The 17,697-nt window shown below is 42.6% G+C and overlaps 1 protein-coding gene across 2 annotated transcripts in view; it reads left to right on the forward strand.

Annotated features, from left to right (window-relative positions):
* The window catches only part of ACVR1 (activin A receptor type 1), a 1,150,873-nt gene that overhangs the window by 1,116,451 nt on the left and 16,725 nt on the right, over positions 1–17,697 (forward strand). For both annotated transcript variants that reach the window (XM_044074769.1, XM_044074770.1), the window contains one exon: positions 14,268–14,398. In XM_044074769.1, the coding sequence (XP_043930704.1) occupies positions 14,268–14,398 (131 nt within the window). The remainder of the gene's footprint in view (positions 1–14,267; positions 14,399–17,697) is intronic.

Here is a 17,697-nt window from a genome sequence, read left to right on the forward strand (position 1 = left end):
TTTCAGGTGTCAGACAGGCCACAAAGAGGCAGATACAGACGCCCAAGAGGCAGATCTCAGCCACAAGGCTCCTACAGACCTAAACAATGGGGTGCTTCTGCCCCCAAAGGAGGAGAAGACAAATCACAACCTTATAGGAAACAGTCCCAATGACTTTCCTCTACAAAAGCCAAGCACTTACCTTTTGGCAGCACCCCTAGGGTGAAAGCTAGCACTTTTCGCACAAAATTGGCACATAATCACCCAGGGCAAATGGGTACTGAATATAGTTTCTCAGGGTTACAGGTTACACTTTCACACTCTTCCAAAATCAAAAGGTATGCCGGACCTGCCACAAAACCAATGGGCAGAGGCACAAAAGGAAATTGCTGCTCTCATGGGCATGGGAGCTATTCAAAGAGTACCACAGCAAGAACAGGGACAAGGATTTTACTCAAGACTCTTCCTGGTTCCCAGAAAGGGCAAAGCCCGGAGACCAATACTGGACTTGTCAATCCTAAATACTTTCCTGGATGTTCCAAAATTCAAAATGTTAACACTGCAGAAACTTCTACCCATGCTGGGCAAGAAGGCTTGGCTAGTTACTTTGGACCTCAAAGAGGCATACCTGCATGTCCCAATCAGACAATCTTGCAGAAGATACCTCAGATTCATAGCTGGCTCAATGCATTACCAATTCTCTGCACTGCCCTTTGGCTTATCTACTGCGCCCAGGGTCTTCACAAAATGCCTGGCACCAGTAATTGCATTTTGCAGACAAAGAGGAATTCAGATATATCCCTACTTGGACGACTGCCTTATTCAAGCAGAGAGCAAGGACATTCTACTAAAGCATCTGGCATTTGTAAAAAGATTATTAATTTGCCTAGTGTACACAGTAAACGAAAAGAAATCAAAACTAGTGCCCTCTCAAGAGATAATATTCCTGGGTGCAAGCTTAAATACAACTGCCCAGATGGCTTATCTTACGCCAGACAAACAAAGGCAACTGACTCATTACTTTCAAATGATGGCAACAAAGACCCAGCTCCCTGCAAGAAAAATTCTGCAGGCTCTGGGCTTCATGACTTCCTGCATTTTACTCATTCCATATGCAAGACTGCATATGAGGAAACTACAATGGTGTCTAAAAAGTGTTTGGACTCAGCATTGCCACAGCCTGGAAACAATAGTGACTATAATTCCCTGTCTACAGCAGGAGTTTCAATGGTGGTCCAGGGCCTGTCACCACAACAAGGGACAGCCCTTCACCTTCCAACTGCCAGGCAGACAATAACAACAGATGCATCGGATTATGCTTCGGGGCACATATGGCAGGAAAATGTATTCAGGGCACGTGGCCCAAGGAACAAATGCATCTTTACATCAATCAAAAAGAGATGCTAGCTGTACAGAATGCCCTGACAGCCTTCAAGGATCTACTACATCCAGGGCAACTATTACTAAAGATGGACAACATCTCAGTTATGTGGTACATAAATAAGCAAGGGGGCACACATTCCTACCCCCTCTGCAGGCAAGCCATGACTCTGGAGCACAGCACTGACCTATCAAGTACATCTGCAGGCACAATTCCTGCCAGGAAAGAAAAATACACTGGCAGACAAACTAAGCAGAAATATCATGGATCCGCATGAATGGAAACTAAATCCACAGGTCTTCAGCATGATAACAAGGAAATGGGGACGCCTGGACATAGATCTTTTTGCCTCCCCTCACAACTGCCAACTACAGAAATTCTGCACAAGAACTTATCACTCACAAGCATGGAAAGTGGATGCTCTTTCATTCAGCTGGAAAACCCTGACAGTTTATGCCTTCCCTCCACTGCCTCTTCTTCCCAAGGTACTCCTAAAAGTCAGACAAGAGAAGCCAAAAATGATCCTGATTGCCCCAGACTAGCCATGCCAGCACTCGTACCCAATCCTAAAGAGCTTGTCTCAAGGCCCAGCCTGGCCTTTACCTCAAATTCCTCATCTTCTGACTCAACAAAACAATCAGATTCTACACAGTCAACTCAGAACCTTAAATCTGGCTGCATGGCAGATAATTTAGCCACTCAGACCACACCTCTCTCTAAAGCTGTTATGGATGTCATTTTAGAAGCCAGGAGGTCCAGCACTATGAAATCTTATGCAGAAAAATGGAAGAGATTCTGTGCTTGGAACCAGGCACAAGGACTCGAACCTCTTGTTCCAAATATACCTCAGATTTTACAATACCTGACTGACATGCTGGACAAAGGCCTATCCTTTTCATCTATTAAAATCCATGCTTCTGCCATTTCAGCTCATTACAATACGGAACCTCCTATGTTTTCACATCCACTGCTAAGGCAGTACCTCAGAGGGGCAAGAAACATAAGACCCCCAAGGAGAGCACCAATACCTACTTGGGACCTCAATTTTGTATTAGAAAAGCTCATACTGCCTCCTTTTGAGCCAGCCAACACAGCTGATATAAAATTCTTATCATGGAAAACTGCTCTGCTCTTAGCAATAACTTCAGCAAGAAGAGTCTCAGAGTTACAGGCATTAATGGCAGTGGAACCTTTGATCATTTTTCATCAGGACAGGGTCTCTCTAAGGACGAACCCAACATTTATGCCAAAGGTGGTTTCCAGTGTGGCTCTTAACCAAACCATTCATTTGCCAACTTTCTATCCCAATCCCCAGAATAAAGGAGAGAGACTTCTGCACACCTTGGATATACACAGACAGCTACAATTCTACTTGGACAAAACAAAAGCTTTCAGAAAAACTGAGCAACTGTTTGTAGCTTATGCTGCAGGATCACGAGGAAAGCCTATCTCAAAGCAGACAATTTCAAAATGGATAGGACACTGCATTCACTTCTGCTATGCACAACATGGCAAATCAGTGCCTAAGGGCATAAGGCCACATTCTACCAGAGCAGCAGCCACTTCAGCAGCCTTTCTCAGAGGAGTACCAACCAAAGACATTTTAGAAGCTTCAACCTGGAGTTCAGTGCACACTTTCACTAAGCACTACCACTTACCTCTCTACTCTAAATCCAGAGCAGGCTTTGCCACTGCAGTTCTTCAGGGCCTGGTAGCCTCTCCTAATCCTATTTAAACCCAGCCACCCAACCTCAGCTTTGGGATTCAACCCAAGTGTAATGACTGCAACAGTGAAACACGATGAACATAGTACAGTTGTGCGCCTACCATAAATGTAGATGTTCGAGTGTATTCACTGTTGCAGTCCAGGTTACCCACCCACCATCCCCCTTTCTCATTGCTGGGTCGTTTTTGTACTTCTTAACTTTCTACAACCTATGTGATGTATTTGCTTGTAGATGAAGGAACTGTTATTTTGGTACATGCATGTTTTTTTTTTTTTTTTTTTGACATTATTTTTTCCAGCCTTTCCTTTTTGGGGGCACCTGACATCTGGGGCAAGAAAAACTGAAGAAAATGGCGTCTGTTGCATCTTTTATACCCCTGGCGCACTGACTTCAGGGAAGAAGCGACAGCAACCGACGCCGGACCTAGACTTTGGAACTCGGGCCGACTGCGGGTCGCCTGCCAGCAGGATAACCCAAGTGTAATGACTGCAACAGTGAATACACTCGAACATCTACATTTATGGTAGGTACACAACTGTACTTTCTCCTGATAGTTCCTTCTGATGAATTTGCCCCATAACCACCGTACTACCTTGAGACGTGAGAAAGAAAACTGATAAGTATAGAGTTTTGAATGTTTACCATGTTATGATGTGTTTTCACCAGTGTTTTGGGAATGTGCTTGTGCATATTCATACACCCCCCCCCCTTTCTTTTAGTTCCCCCTAAAATATGCAGTTTAGCTGTACATTCCACTGGTATGTAAAAGGATTCCTTTGAAATTCCTAGGGCCATAAATGTGATCCTTAAAATAACAAGAACATATAAGAACAAAGGAAATGCATACAAAGTCCAAGTTTGCTATACCAAGTGTTTACTACTTCTCTGATCTGTAGTGATTTTAAAGTTAGTACCCATAAGTGGCATGGCTAGGTTTGTGTGTGTGAGAGAGTTGACTGCAAATACAATTTAATGGTTTTAGAGCAAATTTCAGAATTCACTGCATGTCTTTTACATTATCATCATCATCAATCCCCTTTTTCCCACTTTTTATACGGAGTTGGGGTGTTGTCAATTGTTGCATCTGTCTCTTGATTCAGCGCCACTTTCCTATTTTCTTCGACAGTCATGCCTGACTACTGCAGGTCTTCTCTCGCAAATCCATCAGTCTTTTTGCCGGATACCCTCATTTTGTCTTTCCATCTTTCTGTCTTTCCCAAATAATCTTCACCAGACTGTCTTCTACTTTTCTGCATATGGGCCCAAACCAACATAATCTGTTCTCTTTGACCTTTTCTGCAGCTGGAGCTACTTTGGCTTCTGCTCTGATGTCTTCATTTCTTCGTCTGTCCTGCAGTATGCATTCCACCACTCATTTCAGGCACTTTGTCTCCATCACCCCTAGCTTCATCAGCAGCTCTGCTTTTATTGTCCATGTTTTTGTACCATACAGTAGTACTGGTCCCACCACTAATGTCCTTCTATTCACATGGTGCAGTATTCTCTACGCTTGGATCTCCTCCTGTTACCCAAACGTCCAGCCCGTCTACAAAAGTTTGTAGTCACTGCAAGATGCATGGGACTTCTGACATGGCTAGATGAGCATGGGCCATAAAAGTTGCTGGAGTTCTTGCTGAAAGAACAGTGGAGTCATCTGCATATTGTATAAGTGTAGCTTGTGGGTAAGATGCATTTAGATCATTTATAAATATGTTAAAAAGGAGAGGAAAACGTACGGAGCCCTGAGGGACACCTGTATTAACTGGGAGAAAAGATGAGTAAGTAGAGAGCCATTTAACCAGTTGTAGCTGGTTAGATAGGCAGCTAGAGAACCAAGTGACTGCTGTACTGGAAAAGCCTAAAGCAGATATTTTTGAGAGTAGTTTGGTATGCGAGATTGTATCAGAAGCTTTAGAGAGATCTAAAAGGAGGGAAAAAACTAAATTGTTATCCCTGGCTTTAATGACATGATCCAAAAAGGCAACAAGGGCAGTTGTTGTGCTGTGATATGAGTGAAAGCCTTGTTGGATAGAGGCTAATAGATTTTCTTGGAGTAAGTATTGTAAACGTTTATTAATACATTTTTCGAAGACCTTGGAAATAGGAAACAAGATTACAATTTGCTCTGAAGTTTATTTCATTGGAGTTTGCCCCTTTATGAAGAGGAATGATGTAAAATGTTTTCCAGAGAGATGAGACATATGACTCACGAATGGATTGATAGGCAATAGAGGGGCAGCAATCTTTAGATATTCATATGGGAGATTGTCTACAGAGGGTGAGCTGGGCTTACGTTAGTGTAATACATTTTTTTTTATATAGGAAGTAGAGACAGATTGTAAGTTGAAAATGGCAATGTTAGAGCTTTGATGTTTTTCAGGGGTGGAAGAATTCTGTAGGGAGTTTTGGGTGAGGGTGGCTATTGAGTCTATAAAGTGGGAGTTAAATTTAGAAGCAGTTTCTAAGGGCAAGATGTCTAGACAAGGGTTATGGGCACTAGGAGTTCCAAGGTGTAATATTTTCTTGATAGTGGGCCAACATTTTTGGGGGTTATGTTTTTGGTTATTCCGTATGTTGAAGTTATAATAATAATTATCAGCAGTAACATGTTTTGTCATATTTTAAAGTTGTTTGTAGGTCTGTAGGTGAGCTTGAGATTTGTATTTTTGCCAGTTTCTCCAAGCTTTGTCTGTCTTGTATATTAATTGTCTACTACAAGGGGGATAGACAGGATGATTAGGTGAATTTAACTCTTTTTTTTTCTTATAGGAGCAAGACTATTGAGAATGCCAAGAAATATTGTATTAAATTCTAGAACAACATTATCCAGCAGTAGGGAATAGAGGATGGACCTATTAATGTTGTTAAGGATGTTGTTAATGATTTTGGAATTGAAATTTGAGAGGTTATGGCAGTCTTTATAAAGGTGGTGTTTGATATGGTGAGTTGCTAGTCTCTGAACATAGGTGGGATGGTGATCACTGAGCGAGTCTGGGAGGAGGTTTTGGAAAGTCATAAAGGTTTGGATTTGAGACTAGGATCCAGTCCAGAGTAATCCTAGAGCTATTAGCTTTGTTCGAGTGAGTATGGGAAGTTGAGTTGTTTGATACCATATAGCTTGATAACTAGCAGAAGGGTAGTCTGATGTAAAGGTTTGTCAGTTAATAACATCACCAAGAATTATTTCATGAGAAATGGAACTAGATACCCAGTGTAGGCTGTCTTCCAGAATATGGATGATATTTCCTGGGGAAAGATATAGTGCAGTTATACATAGTGCTTTATGCTCATTTAATTTACAGTGAGAGACAAGGATCTTAGCAGAGAGGAATTTAGGTAGAGAAATAGGAGAGACAGAGATATGGCTAGAGAACAGGATTTACTATACCACCACCTTTTTTATTTAATCTCGCAAAGCGGATGATAGTATAGCTAGGGGAGAGAATTTCAGAGTCTTTTATATGTGGTTTGAGCCAAGTTTCTGTAAGAGTAATAATGTCTGGGACTGATGAATGATCCATGAATAAAATTCAGAGCCTTTGATGTTATGTAGTCCTATCTCGCTGTAGTTCTTGCTGGATGGGTTCGGAGCCGATATTCGGCTCCGACTTGGCCGATACTAAAGCTCGAGAGCTTTTACTGGCTTGAAGCTAGCCCCTATCCCATGGTGCCTCACAGCAAATCCCCAGATCTCATTTGGCGTGAAAGCTTCGAGGTTGTGTCTTACTGGCTCGTTGGCTAAGTAAAACTATTTTTTGCTATATTTAGTCTTTTCCTACTTTTTCTATCATACATATATATATATATATATATATATATATATATATATATATATATATATATATATATATATATATATATATAGAGAGAGAGAGAGAGAGAGAGAGAGAGTTTTTTCTCTCTTGTGTGACTGTTTTTTGAAAGTTTTTCAACCCCTATTCCCCCCCCTTAGGAATGTATGGCCCATTTAAGTTAGAGGGCCGTAGTGCCCGTTTAAGTTAGAGGGCCTTTCCTCTTCTCACTTATTGTAATTATTACCTTTAGTTTTGTTATCTATTTGTCTTTCGATTCTAGAAATGTCTAAAGATAAAGAGCATAAGGATCATCGCCCTTTGGGGTTCAAAAAGTGTAATAGGTGTGCACAGAAAATGTCTCTTACAGACAGCCATGCCAGTTGCATGTATTGCCTTGGTGAAGCCCATTTGCAGGAACCCTGCACCTTTTGCCATGCATTTAGCACTAGTTTTAAATAAGAAAAAGAGGAAACTCATTGACAAGGGTCTCATGACCAGTTCCTTCCAGGAACAGCTGGAACTTGGTCAGACAGCTCCAAAATCCTCTAAGAGAAAATCATCGGCCCTGGCTTCGGAGCCGACAAAAAAGACTAAAGTGTCAGATCAAAGAAGTTCCGGTTCTGACTCAGCTTCATCTATTTCGGTGCTGTCGATTTCATCGGTTCCAAGACAATCTTCGGTACCAAAACTTTTGCCTGACATCAAGACTGTATCTCCCACATTGAGATATCCTATTTTGGAGAGAAGGAAGTCTCCTTCTGTCTCTACCAGATCCTCCAGGACCCTATCAGATGAGGACATCGAGAGGGTGGAGAAGAGGTTGCTTTCAGATCTAGCTCTGACAAGATAATTGGCCCCTCCAGACCCAAAGGTCTCTGAGCCGACCCCCTTACCGACAACTGTTCCTTCTCCCACTGCTTCGCTCTCTGAGCCTATTACTTCAGGTTCCTCTGTCTTGGACCCTTCAGCTCCAGGGATTCAACCTGTTTCCTCAGAGCCATTTACTCTATCCTCGATGGCTCAGTCTGGAGCTGACGCTCTTGTGTCAACTCCGAGGGGGACAGTCACCCTGGGTTCTCATCGGTACCAACCTTCCCTCTCAGAGCCTCGGCTCAACTCAGCTTGGCTCCCACTTTTGCGTCAGAGCTGTTCTCTCTTGCTAGGAGTTGACCATCCACCCTCTCGGAGTGGAGGTCTTCAGAGCATGGGGAGCTTTCAAAGCTATAGAGAAGGCTTTACCCTCTGCCAAAGCCATTGCATTGGAACCTGTGTCCCACCAGCAGCAGGCAGCAACCTCTCCCCCCCCACAGCGTAGGGAGCCAGAGGCCCAAGTAGCCCCCATTGGAGGTGCCCCCTCTTCTGAGACCTCCCCAGATTATCCCACTGGAGAGCTCCTTCGGAAGAGGCTGTGTAAGAGGAAGCATGTCGACTCACCTGAGTCTGTCATGTCAGACACTGATTTAGAGGAATCAGAATGGTCCCTTAGATCCCCCTCTGAGGATGACTCTTTTTCTAACATCCTAGAAGTCCTTAGACAGAGGGGTGATTGGAAGACCTCTAACCCTACTGAGGATGAATCAGTGTATCATGAGGCCTTTGGTTCCTGATCTTCCACCTCCTGGGTGACACCGCCTTATGACCAACTTTTGGGGGTCATATCGCAAAAAGCTTGGACCTCTCCAGATTCAGTGGAAGCTGTCCCGAGGAGGCCAAATAAGTTCATGATAGCACCTGAGGACAAGTCTTTCCTTAGTAAGGGAGTTCCAGTTGATGTTGTGGTGGTAGCAGCAGCCACCAAGAAGGAATCATCTGAGACGTCTTCTAATATCCATCTTCCTAACAAGGAGTCCAGGATGATGGATAGGTACGAGGAGTGTCCTTTTTCTTCAGCGGCATTTACACTAAGATCGCTGAATTACCTGACTCATTTTACTCGTCTTCAGAAGGATCTCCTGAAAGAGTTAGAAGACACCCTCCAGGGTTCAGTAACTCCAGGTTACATGGATAAGGTTTTTACGCAGCTCTCCACCCTTGATTCCATAGCTAACTCCTCCATGAGACTGATCTCCTATGCGGCAGATTGAGCGAGTAGGGCAGCCGCAGCAGGAATATCCCTCAGGAGACATTCATGGATGCGCCTTTGTAATTTTAAGGAATCCTTCAAGTCTTCCTTCACTAATGTTCCCTTTGATGGTTCACCTCTTTTTGGACCCCAGGTGAAAGAGACTTTGACTAGGTGCGAGCAGGAAGGGAAAACCTTATTTGCCATCGGAGTCCATTACTCTCTCCCATCCAGACCCTATCCCAAGAGTAATACAGGAGGGGAAAATGTGGTTCTGCAAATCCCAAAAAGGTTTCCCTCAGGCACAAGGTCAACCCTCCCCCAGAGGCAGAGGGGGAGGATATAATGGAAGACGCCACCCTCATGACAGAAGAGGTCCGCAACATCAGGGAGACAGAGACGTTTTCTCTGATCATCCCTTCAATCGACCCTGAAGGGTTGCCTGACTGTCCATCTCTGGAGGCAGTCAGGGGTCCATCTGTCATTGTACCCAAGTCCCTGGCTAGCTATCACTCAAGATCATTGGGTACACACAATAATATCCAGAGGTTACTGAAACCCCACCATACCGGTCTCTACCAGACGTACCACCCATCCAACTAGACCATGCAACATCAGAGGTCATCTCTTTGCTGCAAAAGAGCCATCCAAGAAGTCCCCGCAGAGCAAGTAGGATCCGGAACTTACTCTCGATTCTTTTTTGTTCCAAAAAAGACAGGGGACTGGAGATCAATTCTAGATCTCAGCAGGCTCAACAAGCATGTAAGGAAATCGAAGTTCCGAATGGTCACTCTGCAGTCGATATTTCCCTTAATCGGGAAAGACAACTGGATGTGCTCAATCGATCTCCAGGATGTGTACTACCACATCAAAATGGACAGGCGCTCCAGGAGACATGTAAACTTCCAGCTGGGAGCCAGTCATTTTCAGTTCAGAACATTGCCCTTTGGCCTCACTACAGCCCCCAGAGTGTTTACCAAATGCATGGCAGTGGTAACAGCTCACCTGAAACTTCAAGGATTCCAGGTGTGCTGATGTCCAGATGGGCTGCTATTTGCACAATGGTCGATGCAAGACCTTCTATTGTCTCACCAGATATTGATAACAAATGACTGGCTCCTCACTGCTACCACCAAGCATCAACTCATAAGGACCAGGGATGAGATTCTATCCTTGTGCGCCAGTCTAGGCATCACTGTCAACCTACAAAAGTCAGTCTTATCTCCCTCGCAGCACACTGTGTATTTAGGCCCAGAAATAGACACAACCACCATGTCAGTAAGGCTAACACAGGAAAGAGTGGAGTCTCGCAGTCAGGTCAGATTCTTGCTAAACAAAGAAAGAGTTCAGGCCAGAGTAGTCCTTCAAGTCCTAGGGACTATGGCATCCACCATCCTATCAGTTCCTCTTGCTCGCCTACACATGAGGATTCTCCACTGGCTGCTATTTGCACAATGGTCAATGCAAGACCTTCTATTGTCTCACCAGATATTGATAACAAATGCATGCAAAAAGGATGACATGGTGGTTACACACAAAACAACTTTTCCTAGGTCATCCACTTGTTCCTCACCAAGAGAAGGCAGTTTTGACCACAGACGCTTCCCACATAGGGTAGGGTACATTATCTGGGAATGACAGTCCAAGGTATTTGGCAGAACCATGAGAACCATTGCACATCAGTGTTCTGGAGTTGAGAACGGTGCTGTATGTGTTGCAAGCACTTCACAGCTCCCTTACCACCAGGACAATTGCGATTCAGTCAGACAACATGTCTTTTGTGTGGTACATAAACAAGCAAGGGGAAACCAAGTCTTACCCGCTTTGCTGAGAGGTGATGGATACTCAATGCTTCCTAATTGCAACCCATATCCCGGGGAAATCCAGCGTAATAGCAGAAAACTCAGCCGAGCAATTCTGATGCCTCACAAGTGGTCCCTGAATCCAATGGTTGTGAAAGAGATCTTTCACAGATGAGGCCAGCCTTGCTGTGATCTATTTGCCACTCACCTGAGCACCAAATGCAGCAGCTACTTTGCCCTCATTCCCCATCTGGGGGTGTCACCCAGGGATGCTCTAGCTCATGATTGGCCCCCGGGACTTCTTTATGCCTTTCTTCCTTTTCCATTCATTCCCTAAGTAATACAAAAAGCAAGATAGTTGAGGAGTTCCTTGATCCTTATTGCTCCATACTGGCCTCAACAAGTTTGGTTTCCTTCCTGTGGCCTTACCTTTTGGAGGAACAATGGATTCTGGACCCATCTCCAGATCTCCTGATTCATCAGTCGGGACAGTTCCACCCCACCATCCACACTCTCAAATTAACAGCATGGCTGCTCCAGTTCCACGAATAGCCAGGTGTATTCCTCTATCTCCTGCAGTCAAACACATTCTAATTTCATCCCATAAACCTTCCACTCAGAAACTATATTCCAGCAAATGGAAAAGGTTTTCCCTTTGGGCTATGAATCGGGGCTTAGATCCATGTACGGCTCATATAGAATCTATTTTATCCTTCCTTGAGTCAATTTTTCATGAAGGAGTGGCAGCCGCTACAGTTAGAGTTCAGTTAGCTGCTATTTCCAATTTCCACTTTGGTTTCATGGGAAATCCAATTATTCAGCACTCCTTATGTAAATCTTTCTTAAAAGGAGTTCTTCTTCTCAGGCCCCCAATAAAACAACCATTGGAACACTGGGACTTAAACTTAGAACTCTCATCTTTGATGTCTGCACCCTTTGAGCCATCCTCATCATCAGACCTAAAATGGTTACCATGGAAAACATTATTCTTAGTAGCCATAACATCTGCTAGGAGAGTTTTAGAACTGCAAGCTCTAACTATTCAACCTCCTTACATTATCTTTCACAAGGATAGAGTCTCTCTCAGGACAAACCCTTCCTTTCTTCCCAAGGTATGCTCAGAGCACAGTCTGAATACTACTATGTGTTTTTTTCCAAACCACTCTAATAAATCTGAGTATAGACTACACCAGTTAGATGTTCACAGAATACTCTTGTTTTGTATACACAAGACTAAAGAATTCAGAAAATCTGGTCAGCTTTTTGTTTCCCTTTCTGACAAAAAGAAAGACTTGCCTGTTTCTAAGATTACTCTTTCAAAATGGCTTTCGGATTGCATATCCTTTGCTTATCAGCAGACTGGCAGACATCAAAGTTAAAGGTCACTCTATTAGGGCTGTAGCTACTTCATGTGCCTTTAGAGCTAGGCTCCCAATTGATACTATTTGTGCAGCAGCTACTTGGGCAAGACCACATACGTTTGTCACTCATTACAATTTGGATTTGGCCTCCCGGGACAGGTCTTCCTTTGGGTCCACTGTGCTGGAGTCTCTTCACTTGAGCCACCCAGCTTATAGGTGCTAGGGGTGCTGTCCCTTCCAGCAATAATTACGGCGAGATAGGACTACATAACATAAAGAAGTTATGTACTTACCATAACGTTCCATGTTTGTAGTCCATCTCGCCTATATTCTTACGTCTCTCCCTCCAACCCCCTTCCCGTTTCTGGGGGATCTGGTGGACTATTCTGGTGCTACCTGACATTGTTCTTTTTGTTGTCCACCTGAAATGGATTATATTTCTAAATCCTTTGCTGTATTTATACAGCTCTTATATTGTTCTTACCTGATAGGTATTTATTGCTTTCTTGCAAACTAGATCTTGGGATTTGCCTTGAGACACCATGGGATAGGGGCTAGCCTCGAGCCTGTAAAAGCTCTCGAGCTTTAGTATCGGCCGTGTTGGAGCCGAACATCGGCTTCAAACCCATCCAGCAAGAATTACAGCGAGATAGGACTACTAGACTTTGAAAAAAGGCCCCCCCCCGTCTCTCATAGGGAGTAAAGCTGACTCATTACTCATGCTGTTCTCCCTTACTGAAAAAATGCAGTTTAGTTAGTTGTGCATTTTTGCATAAGCTGATTGTTGTAAAGCTGACCTGCACCAGTTAGGAGTTCCTGTAAAATGACAATGACTGTCCTTCATCACTTCAGTGATGATCACCACCGGGACAAGCTGTTTTCATATTGTGGTAGGGGTGTCATATGAGTTTTATTGTGTGGTGGCACTGTTTTCTTTTTGTTTTGTTTTTTTAATGTGACAAACTCCATACTAAAACGTTAGTTTGGCAGTGGCTTTAACTCACCAGTGACTAATGTTATAGTATGACTTGCAATGTCCTGACACTTCTGAGTGAATGGAGACTCTTACCATTATGTTAACAGCAACAACATGATTGCAATGCTTATTGCACTTCTGACTGGCATAGATCTTTATGCAGAATAACAGAAATATTGACTTAGTGACACAGAACTATGACATTTAGTTTTGTCATCAACAAGTCATTTTTTAATAGATGTCTCCTGTACCAGAGTGCTTTTAAGAGGAGGGAAAATGGATGGTGCCATGGATTTTTCTTCCTTTGGGCGAAGTGCACTAAGGTCATTGTGGCACTATCTCATGAGGTAAGGAGACCACAAAGGCTCAACATAAGTGCCAACCCATCAGAGACCAGGTAATGATGACCCTCACCTCTTGATGAAGACCACTAAAGCTCAAAGTCTGTGCCAGCCCATCAAAGGCTGGGTAATGATGACCATCTGCTGTTTAGAGGAGAAGACCACCACAAAGATTCAACAAGAGTGTTGGCCCATCAGCAGCTGTGGAATGAAGACCCTCTCCTCTTTAAGGAAGAAAACCACAAAGGCTCAACATAAGTGCCATCCCATCAGTGGTTGGAAAATAATTAAGCTCTTCCTCCTTGTCATCTTATGGAGGGTGAATATTAATGGGGTGCTGTTTCAGTTTTTAACTACTTGCTACAACTTGTTGCATATTTATCTTTCTGTTTAAATGTGTCTGTAAACACACACACACACACACACCGAATATAAATGTACGGCTCAGCTTTTTCTTTCCTGTTCTTGCTTGCCTCTCATAGCTTTACAAGTACAGGATGAATACTTTGCCATTAATGTAGAACTGGCTGTTCAACTAAAGTTAAAGTAAATTTTTTTAAGACTGCAGATTTATTTCCAAAAATGTTGCTAAAGATTTATTACAATTAAAGATTTACCAAAGATTTGGCAAAGGTTTAGTGACAAAAAAATTACCCATTCTGAACTGGAGACTGACACTCAGGTGAAACAGGTTTTCTGAAGCAGCTATTCCTAGAGATGTCTTAATTCTTTGTTATCTAATTTTACTGTGGCTTGCACAGAATGTTTTAGTTTAAATAATGTTACTGAACGCAAATGTATCCTTCCTGAAAGCTTTCTTATTCAGTTAGTCCTTCCATTTTAGGGATTGCAGAAGACTACAGGCCGCCATTTCATGATGTAGTGCCAAGTGATCCCAGCTTTGAAGACATGAAGAAGGTTGTTTGTGTGGACCAGCAGCGGCCAAACATTCCAAACAGATGGTTCTCAGATCCAGTAAGTAGTCTAAACATCTTCAGTTTCTGCTCCTGCTGGCATGATACATAGCAAAGTGTATTTGAATGTTATTAGAAATCATCTTTAAATGGCTTTCTTGGTGCATTCATTGTCTTCAGGTAAAGAAATCTTTACTGATATAAACAGCATACAAAAGTATAACAACCTACCAGTACTTATTCTGAGTGTGAAATGATGTACCATAAGTTTGGTAGACACTGTAAGTAGCCATTATATGTCCAGTTTAAATTCCTGCAGTATGACTGTAAGTAAATTGGTAATACATATATTCAGTAGAAATGTTAATGGTTGTGTCACTGACAAGCTAACTTCAGGAATGGAACATGAAGTTCGTAAAGGTTGTTAATAAGATGGCTGGGTGTATTATGAGCTCTGTCTCAGGACGGTATATAGCTTCTGAATAGTGCTGCTTTGGAGTCTAGCAAAAACTGGTGGTAACTCTTGCAATGTACTAATTAAATGTAACTGGGCAGAATTTTATGTATTTTGTTTATTCTAACCACACAAGGAATAAGTAGGTGTCATTGTGCGTAGTCATCTCAATAACCTGAACCCTGGTTAGCCTTTTCGCCTGCTCTTGAGTGTTAATGGACATTTGGAGGGTGAGCTTGTGACCTTGTAGTATTTCATAAACCTTTGGTATCTGTTGAAGAAAATGTCATATACAGAAGAAAGTAGTGCGAGTTATGAAGCTCAGACAATCGAACAAAAGGAAAAGATTTGAAATAACCGGTACCAGTCAATGGCAGTGCAGGGAAGGATTTAATGACCAATTAGATTGTTACATTGTTACATTGCCAGAGGAGAAGTGAGTGATGATGGGAGTCGATGCCAGTCTGATTTGTGATGGTTGTTTTATCTTGAAGCTTCTTCTGCTGCTAACTTTATCAGGATTAAAGGTTCCTCAGAAAATATTTTAGGCTGACTATGCAGGTAGAAAGGCTAATCCAAGTTTCCTTGCTATGCCGTATCCTATAATTTAATCGATTACTTGTGCTAGAGTGAAGCAAAGAGCATCTCAAGACTTTTTTGTGCTGATTTAGAGTTTGTAATAGTTTTGGGAGTGTAGGGGGGTGTAGAGTGGCTTGCCACTACATGTTGCTTGGTAGCTTTTGAGGAATTGCAGTTCGGGAGTCTCGTTATTGATGTTTGAATTATGATCACTCATGGTAGAAGCACATAAGAAGTTTAGAAGGTTTTAGATAATAGTGGGGTCACGCTTTTAGATAATAGTGGGGTCACTCAAAAAGTAACCCGTGGTTAAAGATTTTTGTTGCTACTTTTTCAGTTTCATATTTTATATGTGTGGGTCACCTCCTTTTGGAGTCCATTAATAAAGCAGCAGCTTATGCCTTCCTGACCACCAGTTTTCCTCAGACCCCCCCCCCCACCCCCAGTGTGGCACTCATTAGCAAGGATCATTTTGGTGTGTTTCAGCTTAGATCATATCGATTTTAGTGATAACTTTGCATTAGTAAGTGTTTGCAAAATCACTACTGCAATATGAATCCTAATATGAGGGAATTACTTTACAGGCAGACATCTGATTAGGCTTCTTGAGCTTTTAGACATCCCAACACAGGACAGCCCTCCTCCCACATCGTGGAGATCAATAGAATGCATGACATAAGGAGGAGTGTTGCTCTCATCAGTTTCAGTTCTGTTTGTTTTTTTTTTTTTTCTGTAGGAGTATTTGGATGTTAGCCCATCTGTATCCCACAGCTGACCTCCAGAACTTGCTTGTTAGGTCTGTGACTTGGACTTTTCAGGTCCAGTGTCATCCACAAGTGTGGTTATGATCAACAGATTCCAGTGAAGGATGTTGATCAACAGAGTCTGTTATGTTAAGGTGCATGAGTGTAAACTCTGTTTTTTGTAATAAATAAATAAATAAAAAAAAGATGAAAAAATAAAGGTTCTGCAAAAAGCACAAACTTTGCTTTCCTTTGGATTTGGTCAAGGGGCAGCCAACCATATATCAGATGGGGTGTCAAATAGATTAAACAGCGTTTCTAAATTTCCAAAGAAGATGAGCAAAGAGTTAACATCAAAAGCTTCCATGGGCAAAGAGCACGAAGCCTATTATTCCTGTAATGGCCCAAGAGCATCGATTCTGCAGACGTTCACAATGGTCAGCCCTTAGCACAACTATCTCCAGCTCTCTCTGACTGCTGATGCACTTGCAGAGGCTGCCAGCAGGTTAGCGATGACATACTCTCAGCATACCATCTTTAAAATTAGTGCTGCATCACAGTCAAATGCCAATTTCGACATACTCACGGATGGGCCACCATGTTCCCCATGCTTTGAGAAGACACTCTGCCAGAACAGATTTTCTGAATTTTTTTTTTTTTTTTTAAAGACCGGTGATCCCTAGAGAAGAAATAATTTGCTTTTCACAAAGGAAACCCATGCAGGTTGATCTGTCCAAGTTGCATCTAGAAACTTGCAGCATATTTTTTGTAAATGCCTGACTACCCCTCCCCAACACTTCGCTGAAAAGTATGAGATGGCATGGCAGATGGTTCATGTTCCCTTTCTACTATATGGAAAGCCTTCTACTTCAGGAATGACTCCCCCTTGAAGAGAGTGAGTGAACAATACCCTAAACGTTCATCTGGTCAGACGTGGATGAGTTAATAAGTAGGCAGTCTACTCAGCACAAATCAACTCATGTTAGTTAACGTACTTATAGGGATGAATCCTTATTTTCTGACTGCTCCCTTCAACAGAAGAGTTTGTTTCTTGAGAAAAGTAACACTTAACGAAAGAGCATTTTTTAAATTCATGTGTGTAAGAAGCTGTGATGTCAAGAGTTAGCAGGGGCTTGAAGAGCCCAAGTTGACCATTATTTCTTGAGTTATATAGGTGTCAGAAGATACTTTTCTGAGTGCCTCACTAGAGCCTAACTTTAAGGAGGTCTATATTATGATGCTGAAATCGTATTCCTGCAAACACCTATTCACTGACACCTAATCAGAGACCATCGCTTCAGCGTTTCGCTGAAGTTACTAAGAGCAAGGACTTAGCTGGCCAACGACAGAACTTTGCCCTTTTCACCACTGTAGTACGATCTCAGAGTTGGTATATATATTTGGGAGGCCATCTCGATTGACATAGATGTTGCTCCGTTGTTCTTCAGGCAAGTATTTCCTTGCCCTTAGTAAATTCAGTGAATCGCTGAAGTAATTTTTGCTGAGTAGGTGTTGGTGAATAGGTTCATAGGTTCATACTAGGCTATCTGCCCTGAGGCAATTATAAGCCTAGCCCGATTCTGT

Source organism: Protopterus annectens, chromosome 6.part0 (genome assembly GCF_019279795.1).
Source record: "Protopterus annectens isolate FY-2018-M chromosome 6.part0, PAN1.0, whole genome shotgun sequence".
NCBI classification, from domain to species: Eukaryota; Metazoa; Chordata; order Ceratodontiformes; family Protopteridae; genus Protopterus; species Protopterus annectens.